Source organism: Acanthisitta chloris, unplaced genomic scaffold (genome assembly GCF_000695815.1).
Source record: "Acanthisitta chloris isolate BGI_N310 unplaced genomic scaffold, ASM69581v1 scaffold5738, whole genome shotgun sequence".
Classification (NCBI taxonomy): Eukaryota; Metazoa; Chordata; class Aves; order Passeriformes; family Acanthisittidae; genus Acanthisitta; species Acanthisitta chloris.
The window spans coordinates 2,948-13,085 of NW_008685248.1; the positions used below are offsets into that span (position 1 = coordinate 2,948).

The window sequence follows — 10,138 nt, forward strand, 5'->3', positions numbered from 1 at the left end:
AGTTGGCTTTCTGGGCTGCAAGTGCACACTGCCAGCTCATGTCCAGCCTCCCATCCACCAACACCCCCAAGTCCTTCTGGGCAGGGCTGCTCACAATCTGTCCATCCCCCACCCTGTATTGAGACTGGAGGCTGGTCCAACCCAGGTGCAGCACCTTGCCCTTGGTCTTGTTAATCCATGGTATTCCGATGGGTCTGCTTCTCAAGCTTGTCCAGGTCCCTCTGGATGGCATCCTGTCCTTCTGGTGTGTCAACTGCACCACTTGGCTTGGTGTTATCAACAAATTTGCTGAAGGTGCACTTGGTCCCATTGTCTTATATAATTGATAAAGATTAATATTAAACAGTACTGGTCCCAGTACAGACCCCTGAAGGATACCACTCATCGTGAGTCTCCATCTAGACATTGAACTGCTGACAGCTACTTCTTATGAGAAGTGTAATAACTCTTGAATAAAAAACTATTGGATAAATGTCTCCGCTTTCATTGCGTGGTAAGCAGAGTGTTTGAATTTATGGAAGCTTTGGTACCTGGGTGATACAGGAACTTACTGTCTAGATGTAAACCCACCACAATGTAAACCACTTCATGCTTTGCTTTTCAGATGCACTTGTGTCAAGTGTTGGACTTAAGCTGGTTGGACCATATGATATTCTTGCTGGAAAACACAAAAAAGCAAAATCAACAAATGTGAACTTCAATCTTCATTGGAGATTCTTCTATGATCCCCCAGAATTCCAGACTATACTTGTCGGGGATAGCAAAACACAGTATCACATGGGATATTTCAGGTACTTTATTTACTATATGCTCTTGGTGGGCTATATTATGCATGACTTGTTGTCCTCTTATTTCTATGAGACATGATTTGAGAATTGTGTGCTATCACCAAACAAGAATATTTCTCTCCTGTAATAGGATATTAACACATGGGTTGATAACTTTTTATTAAAGATCACAGATCCTGGAGTTGAAGACTAAATTTAAACTACCTCCCCCAACCATGCTGAGCACCTTCACTTATTAATCTTTAACTTTTGCCATGATACTTTGAAGAAAAATTCAAATGAACTACAGGGAACATGTATTCTCTCTGCATGTATGGTTTGGTTGCAAGCTCTTCTCAAGGCTGTAAGATTCTATAGCTTTAGATCTAAGGGCATGCCTTGGTAGGTTTCTGAAGGATTTGGCAGCATGGTGAGGAGGCAAATTAACCTTACTTTGAAACAGGAGAAGTGGACACAGCTTGACTATTTGTGTTTGCTCTTTCATCAACAGGGATGTACCAGATGAGCTCCCAGTATGGGTTGGTGCAAATGAAGCTAAGAAGGGCTGTGTGATTTCAGAAGTTGGTGATAATGTCTTTGCTGCAGTCAAGTAAGGTTCCTATTTACTTTTATGTGTAAAGAATAGACAAATTATTAATTGGGAGATATGATGTGGAAGAAGGCAGCAAAGTTATTATTTATATTTCTCAAGAAACCCTCACTTATTTTCTGCCCCTGCTAGCAAGTGTTAAGGTTCTCTCAAAAGGCTTCATAGGCTTTTTGGTAGTGTTTTCCTTTTAGAAGTAAAATAGGTAAGCATTAATTATCCCATTCTCTAAATGTGTTGTCAGGGATAGGCTCTGCAGGGGGAAATATACCCACTGGGTATGTTAAAACACTTTGTAAGTCAAGAAAGGGCATCTCAAGCAGTGGTGAAGGAAAAATGAGTATTGTAGTAGATGAGTGGCATCTGGGTCTTGTTCTTGCCCACGTAAAAATACATTACTTTGGTATATAATGAATAGCTACAAGAAGTGCCATTTCTGACCTGGGGCAGGATAACATTTATATGGACATGTAATGCAGTGTGATTTATGAAGCTTTACATGATCCTGTGTCAGGAATGTAAACAACAGATCTCATCCCTGCCTGTTAAAAATGGAAAGCTCTCTAAGGACAGGTGTGTGTCAGTCAGTGGAAGGAGGTTGAATAATGGTTCCTGCAAAACAGTTCCTGTGCAGTGCAGAGTTAAACGAGGGCATTTGTTTTGAAAGCACCATGAGGGAACTCATAAATATGTATTTGTGTGCATGACTAGGATGACAAATGGTGTATATGGCACTGGAGCAGCCAACTGAGTTCTTAAAGCAGAAAGAGGAACAGCTCCTTGAGTTCAGGAGAATCTTCAGCACCTGCAGCTCCACAGACCACATTGTAATGCAGATACAGATAGGAAATGCCAAAGTACTGTCTGTGCCAATCTGTTTTCTTTCTTATTGTTAAGAGGCTTGCATTTCCAAGTCTGTATAAACAAACTCAGGACTGCTAATCTTCATGATAAGATCTGGAGGTTTAGTGCTTAAAAGGCTATTAATTTTTGTTACGTTCTTCAAGACATATTTCTTCTGTTTGCAGATTATTTTTGTCAAAGAAACTTCAGGAAGTGACTGATAAAAAGAAAAATGCTGTTTTGAAAGGCATAGATGAAAAACTAACAAGGAGAGCAAAAGAACTTGGTTATTCTCTGGAACAAAAAACCATGAAGATGAAACAGAGAGATAAGAAAGTATGACTTTCCTCATCCACTGGAGAGAACTAAGTTCTGTTAAATTTTTTTTCCTTTACTTTTCTGCTTATTTTAATTTTCACCCTTCTGCTCCATCAGGATGCTTCATTTAGGAATTTCCAAAGCTAATCAGCTCTAGAACTTCAGGAGAAGGAATATTAATACAAGGGTGTTTCAAATAATTGCATTAAATCAAAACACTTTACTCTTGTAAACCATAGCTTGGCATTTGGTTAAAAAAAAAACCTAAAAAAAACAAACCATCAACAAAACCCCAAAACAAACAATAAGGAAAATAGTCTAAAAACTAAAACAAAACGTGGGCGTGGAGAAGACTAAATGTGAGAGTCTTGTGAGCAATTGGGTTGGATCTGTCAGAAACAGGATCATTAAGGATGATAGGGATAGTAATAGAGGTTTTTCACATACCTATCAGAAATAATTGTGGTAGGAGGTGACTAAACATACATGTTACAGTGCTGTATAAGTGACCACAAGGGTTCCTAGACTTCAGAACTTGACTGAAACGGCATTGCTAGTTATCTTGCACTTCAATACCTTAAAGTAACTGCAATATAGTTTGAAACTAAATTGATGTCCTGGAGCCAGGACTCTGCATTGGGTTTGACCACCTGTGGGTCAGGTGTTAGTGTGTAATGAAATGAGTGGTTTTATGTTCTATTTCCTGTCTCTTTATTAGGTGGTGACCAAAGCATTTCATGGAGCAGGCCTAGTAGTTCCTGTAGACAAAAATGATGTTGGATACAGAGAACTTCCTGAAACAAATTGTAAGTATCTTGTTCACTACATTCTTCTGCTTTATTTAAGTGAGCAACACTCACAATCACACAGCCATTCTGCAGAAAAAAAACCTGCATTCATATTTTTTACTTGAAGAATATGAGTGGTGGGAGTAAAAGGTCAACATCTAAACCATCACACTTGAGCTCAAAGTATTTTCCTTAAATGAACTAGATGAGAAATGTGCTAAATCTGAAATAATAATTCCTGAAGTAGTAGTTTAGATGACCATTTCTTTTGTATTGGCACAACCATGCAGGAAGTAGATGCAAAAAGCTGATCCACATTCAGGGATTTGTGGGTTTGTTTCTTATCCACCCTCTTCTGCCAGTGTTATTTTACCAGAATCAGTTCTTTGATGCAGCTTCACCACACAAATGCTTCTCTTTCTCTATGGGGAGCTGAGAGAGATGGGCATGGGGACAGAATGAGCAGCAAAGGAAAGGGGGAAGCTTTTCCACCAGCAGTTCAGGGTGTGCCTGCTTAGTTTATATGTAAGCATGACATGCAGGTACAGTTTTGCCACAGATTGCTTCTGGGCATATTAAATTCCTTTATTTAAGCATCTCAATATTTCCTTTTGGGTTGGTGATTTATTTTTATTTTTTTTTTAGCTAATCTTAAGAAAATATGCAAGGCCATTGTTGATGCTCCTACTGATGATGAAAGAGTGAAGGCCTTTGCACCCATTCAAGAAATGCTGACCTTTGTTCAGTTTGCTAATGATGAATGTGACTATGGAATGGGGTATGAACTGGGTATGGACCTGTTCTGCTATGGATCACATGTGAGTACTACAATAATCATACTTCACAAGATTATGCATTACTTTATACATGGACCAGGAGTTGTTCCGTGTTGTGGAATAGTTATCCCTGGGAGTCTGTAAAAATATTCTTAATTCACGAAGACTCTTAAAAAGTCACACCTGGGACATCATTCCAAGTTGAATATAAAATTGCATGTATGCAAGGCTAATCTTCCAGTATAGAAATAAAATGCAGAGTACCTGATCCAAGTGCACTGAATAGCTAGGGGCCCCTGTCCTCAACTGCTTGTATTAGGCACAAGCACTTGTATTAAACCAGATCAGGAAACAGAGATGCTTGTAGTAAACCCCAGCTGGAAAAATGTGAGCTCAGGTGAGCTGCCTGGCTGCACTGCCTGTGCTTAGGTGTCCTCTCACCTCAGGTGTCTTTCTGGTTCTGTGTTAATAATGAATATCATCATATCACCATAGGGTGGTTGACTTACTAGCACTCAATTACACATAAAGGTTCTAGTTAATGCTATTTTGTTCTGTGTTAGCCACTGCCTTGATGAAACAAGTGATACCTGTAACCATCTGTGACTAGAAAATAACACAATAAAGAAGCTCCAACATCAACGTAATATGACTAGATGGTCATAGAAGCACCCATGTGAAGTAGCTTCTTCTAGCAAAACCCAGTATTGGCTAAGGGGTGCTCCAGAATACCATGTGAAAGATAAAAATCTTGTAATAAATGTAGGCTCAAGAGCTGTGCTGAACACCAGTTAAAATATTTAGCCGTTGAGATAAAGGAAAACTTGCTGCTCTTTCCATACACTGTTAAATTACTAATGTGTTTCTTAGATTTCCTGTCCTGCTCACTGAAGTTTCCTACAGCATCTGAAAATGTGTGATATTTTCCTCTGGTACTCTGCTTGTTTAGGACCCTCCCTTCAGTGACTAGGCTGCTTCAGATGCTTAAATCCTTTCTGCAGCTGGAAAGGCAGTGAAGGGAATAGTTCCTCTCAGTTGGCTGAGTGGGTGGAATCAAACACCCATTTTTCACACTGTGCTTCTCAGCACATGAGGTTAATGACTGAAAAAGTCCTGCAACGACAAATTACGTGTACTGTCATGTGTCTTCTGTCTCTCTTAGGCAGCGGTTTGAAACAGCTGCAACTTAGCAGCTGTTTTCTAAAAACAGAAACCTCCATTTTCTAGTTTAGTAAACAGAAAGTACCCAGTGGTTTCACACAAGTTTCACCATGGTTTGGTCCCTGCCTGTCTTGGAGCTCCTACTTGGCGCTGCTTCCCCGTGTGACTGGAGCCTACCTGTCCCTTCCTTACAGAGCCAGAGAAACACTGGCACTTTATCTGTAGCCCGAGACATGGAAAAGGACTTAAATCACAGTCCCCTTCATATAAGAGGTATAGTGGGCATAATAAAGATGTCAGGGCTTACACGTACAATAGCCCTTGCAAATGCTAAATACACTCTGACTCTTAGGCATTTGAAGCATTTAAATGGTTATTAGAAGTACCACTGTAATCCCCTTGAGCTGTGGAGTGTGCCAGGACATGGGACTGTGATGGGACACGGGACTTGAAGCACAGGCTGGAGCCCTGCATGCTGTAATGCTGATTTCCATCACTTCACCTGCTAAAAATAGGTTTTCATCTCTCCCTGGGGCAGCTCAGGTAGCCCTGCCTGACCTTGCTGTGGCTGTTACAGGTACAGCATGAGGATGTGCTGGGCTGTTTTGGGAGCAGGTGGGGAGCAGTGTGAATTGGGCAAAGCCAGGAGGAGCTGGGGCTGCTCTCGGGATACAGCAAGGCACTGATGGCCAGGGCTGCTCTTGTGTTCCCTCTCGCCTGCAGTACTTCCACAAGATGGTGGGCCAGCTGCTGCCCCTGGCGTACACCCTGCTGAAGAGAGACCTCTTTGCCGAGATCATCGAGTCGCACCTGAGCAGTCGGCGGGAGGAGCACCTGGACCAGCTGCTGCCCTGAGCCGGGGTGGGCAGCGCTGCCATCCCGGGCCCGGGGTTGGCTGCATGTGTGTGTGTATGTGTTTATGGGTCTTTTGTACTCGGTGGCTGTGTCCCTGCGGTCAGTAAAGCTTTTCTAAGGAAAGCGCTGCCTCCCGGTGCTGCCTGGGGGGGGTCGGGCCGTGGCGCTGGGCTCGGTGGGAGGGGAGTGCTGCGCACCGTGCTCTGCGCACCGTGCTCTGCCCGGCGCTGGGAGGCTGAACCCCAGCACTGTCCGTTCTGTACCTCCTCCTTCCCAGCCCGGCGCGGAGCCTGGGCGGGTTGGAGTTGCTGTACCGAGGCACGGGGAGGGCCTCACACTGCTCGGAGCACTGGGGAAGTTTCAAGCAAGGGGATATCATAGGGTTGGCTGCAGCTCAGCTGCAAATAGCTGCTGATGTACCTACCGAGCCACATGTCCCTGCTCTGGGTGATTTTTGCCACCGGTCTGCATTTTTGTCAGTTGCTCCACCACGTAGGTAAAACATTCCCTTAGAGAGCAGCATTTCCTCCTGTGGCAAAACACTACCCGTGGTCTGACACTGCTGGAGCTGCCTCCAGCAGGGGGAAACAGATGGGATAAAGAAAAAACTGACAGGAGAAATTAGAAATTCCACTGCAGTTGCTACCTCAGTAATCAGATGATGTCATCCCCTGTTTTCAGCACTAATCTGGACATTTAAAAACGGAACCAAAGTGATCTTGTACAAGATGCAAATTAATTGTTTTCAAGCTCACTGGCCCACAGCTGTTTCCTTTTTATTGCACTTGGAGTTTTGTTCTTGGGCAACTGCTTGAAATAACAGTCCAGCAACAATGGAAAGTAACATTTGCTCTTATGCAACAGACCTGCCACTGTACAGTGACCTGACTTCTTCTGTAGCAACTCACATCATTATGAATTACAGTAATTAATACTAATTACTTCTAACAAAAAATACAGGCCACTAGCAACATGTTCAGATTTAAAAGTTGTTAGTTCTTCAGCAAAGCATTGTACCTTCAAAGCTCCCTTCTAGCATAAAGGAGTATATAATTCACAGTGTAGGATAGAGTGAAAGAAGGTTTTGCATTGTTATTTAAATATGCACTTACATCTGCAAAAATGAGAACATTAGACAGGAAATATTTATCTATTAACCCCTGATGGAGAAGGAAATTGTTACAGCAGCTGGAAAATTAATGGAGTGCTGTACACCATTAAATTGTGGACAGACACTTCAGCAGGGCCTGAGGAGATAGTTTAAAACAGTTATCCCTTGTCCTAACAATGTGTAGGGTCAGACTAGATACAACAAAGAAATTTTTTGTTCTGAGAGTGGTCAAACACTGGCACAGCTGGCCCAGAGAGGAGGTGGATGTCCCATCTCTGGGAAAGATGATGGTCAGACTGAATGGGACTTTGAGCAGCCTGGTCTAGCAGGTGTCCCTGCCCAGAGCAGGGATGCTGGTCTAGGTGATCTTTAAGGTCCCTTCCACCTCCAAACCATTCTATGAATAATACATCATCAACAGACAGTTTGTAGACAATAAAAAAAAGCATCATCTGCTTGTAAGGACTTTAAATCAGAAAGCCAACTATTCTATAATTAAAGCATCCTGACCTGTTTGATTGGGTTGATTTGGCTACTGATTTGTAGTCAAATACTAGGCAATGCAAAGACTGCATCTCCTAAAATCATTCTCCTCTTTATCTGCTTACTAGTTTCATATCTAAAATTCCTAGCTGTTAGTTTTCTCTCAGGGAAAATAAATGCAAAAATCAGTGCAAACATTGTTTGTGAAAACAATGAGAAAACATGACAGAACAATAAGTGGTCATACAGAAGTTTTTAATGTTTGATTAAATCATCACAGTAATGAGAATTTTTACTGTAATGATATGCAGCTCTACCACACTATTATAAATAAAAACATTAAGATCAATATTAAATACAGCTCTAGGCAACATCACAGATTAACAAAGAATGCATTCTTCATGAACCAGTATCTGAATGGTTTGAAAATAAAAAAATGCTGACACTTTCCCCCTCCCATCCACCACATTTTCTCAAATTAGTAACTTGAGTAAGGCGCTGCAAGTTTTATGTTAGAAATTTTTTGTTGCACAGCACAGGCACACATACTTCATTACCAGAGCCTCTACTGTATGTTTACCAGAAGACATTTTAAATGTCAACAGGGAAAGCTTAGCAGGTTAAGAAGAGTAAACAGAGATGCACAATTCATATGCAGCACTCGGGATGAACACAGCAGGGGTGTGAACTGTATTTTAATTCAGACAGTACAGGCTGCAGAATTAGGTGCAAGTTAATACAGTACACACAGCAGTGTTTTGTGGTAACATCAGACACGGCAGAAATTTCAAACTGATTGAAAGCTATTTTTGTATGTGTAGTGTGTTTATATTCTTCCACTAGAAAAAAAAGACAGCAGAAATCACCATCACAGACAACTTCCAGAGCTGCTGTCTGTAAATGGACCAAGTCCTGCTCTTTGTGAAGTCTCTTCTTCAGGCTTATACAGTCTAACAGAGCAAATTTTTAACCACTAGCACCACTTCACGTGGAAGAGTACAGATAGTTGCTGCAACATTCCTGTTTTAACATAGCCTGATTCCCTGTTTCAGTTCCCAACCTGTTTCTAACACAGGGCCTGATCACTGTGAGCCTGCTGGCACCTTTTGCTGTCTACTGGTTCCAGTAGCTGCTAGAGATGAGATGATGCAGTGTAGATGGCAGTTCTTTAATCACAAAAGTTGGTTAAAATTCACCAGTGCATTTACTTAAGCACAGGCCCTATTTTGTAGCTTGCCAAAAGCACAGAATATTGGTTCAGTGTGTTGTACTTAAGGTAAAATCATACTGAGTACTTTGTCAATAAAGATGTTTGAGGTAACTGTGATGAATGCCTGAGATACTTAAGATTATTATTTTAGACTTTCAGTGTTTAGATTTTTGCAATTTTTTGGCAGAATTGTTAGAACAAGAAGATTTTATCTAACCTTGTATTATAAAACATGACTTGGGTCAGCCAGATTTCTTAATTTTTTTTCCTCCCTACTTTAGGCTTATAGCATAATTTTCCTTTTTTTTCCCTCTGCATATATTTGTGGTGATGGTGTCTTGATAAAATGAGTATTAAACTAAATACTCTAAAAGAAGTTAGGGATCTGTCAGTTCACCTGCTAGTGTGTGTGTTGCTGCTGAATTTAGAAGTCCTGCCAAAGTTTCAAGTACTGGATTCAATTCTGCCCAGCTGCTCAGGTGTGGCTACATATAATTTACACCTCTATATACTTGGGATTAAAAAAAAGACTCAGAAGCAATCTAATACTTCTTTTCTCCTATTATTTTTAAAACCCTGCAGTTTTCTTTAAATTAAAATTTTAATATTACTGTTCCAGTTATCTGCTAGTAAAGGAAAAAGGAAATCCAAGGTAACGGCAGTGAAAGTTATATTTGAAAATGGTCTTGTATGCACATTGGATCATAAAGAAGCTATTTTGTTGAAACCCTTCATCTAGTTGTAAACATTTGCTAATCCTCCATTATTTGCAGAGGATTATGAGATACTCTATAAAATCACATTAAAAAGGTAATTAGTTATGTGAGATATTAACTGATTCGTATTTAATAGATTTTTTTAAATCCATACAAATATAAATAAAGAATGGTAAAACTTCAAGAAAAATAATATACATTTAGTGCAAGTTATGAGTTACATTTCTTCCTACCATGTCAGCAGTGGAACATCTTTTGTGGAGAACAGAAAATAAAAATGACCGTTCTCAAATTGTACAGGGGGGAAAAAGATCTCCAGTGTTGTAGCATGCAGTTTTTACCAGATACACGTATACAGCATTGTTCCAGCTCTTAAACTAGTAGAATAGCAGTATTATTCCTTATACTGCACAACATTGGTATATATCATAGTGTTTTCAATAATACAAAAATTGCATAAGACCAGGTCACATTATTGATACTCTCTGCAGCAAAACCAGTAT

At 40.7% G+C, this 10,138-nt stretch overlaps 1 protein-coding gene across 1 annotated transcript in view; it reads left to right on the forward strand.

Moving 5' to 3' along the window:
• LOC103806949 (chromosome unknown open reading frame, human C4orf27) overlaps positions 1 to 6,115 on the forward strand; it is a gene marked incomplete at its 5' end in the record, with an annotated part of 8,256 nt that extends 2,141 nt beyond the window's left edge. Inside the window, 6 exons of the mRNA XM_009079664.1 lie at positions 605 to 791; positions 1,279 to 1,377; positions 2,403 to 2,553; positions 3,254 to 3,341; positions 3,969 to 4,141; positions 5,984 to 6,115. Of these exons, the coding sequence (XP_009077912.1) occupies positions 605 to 791; positions 1,279 to 1,377; positions 2,403 to 2,553; positions 3,254 to 3,341; positions 3,969 to 4,141; positions 5,984 to 6,115 (830 nt within the window). The remainder of the gene's footprint in view (positions 1 to 604; positions 792 to 1,278; positions 1,378 to 2,402; positions 2,554 to 3,253; positions 3,342 to 3,968; positions 4,142 to 5,983) is intronic.
• Between the last annotated feature and the right edge of the window lie 4,023 nt (positions 6,116 to 10,138).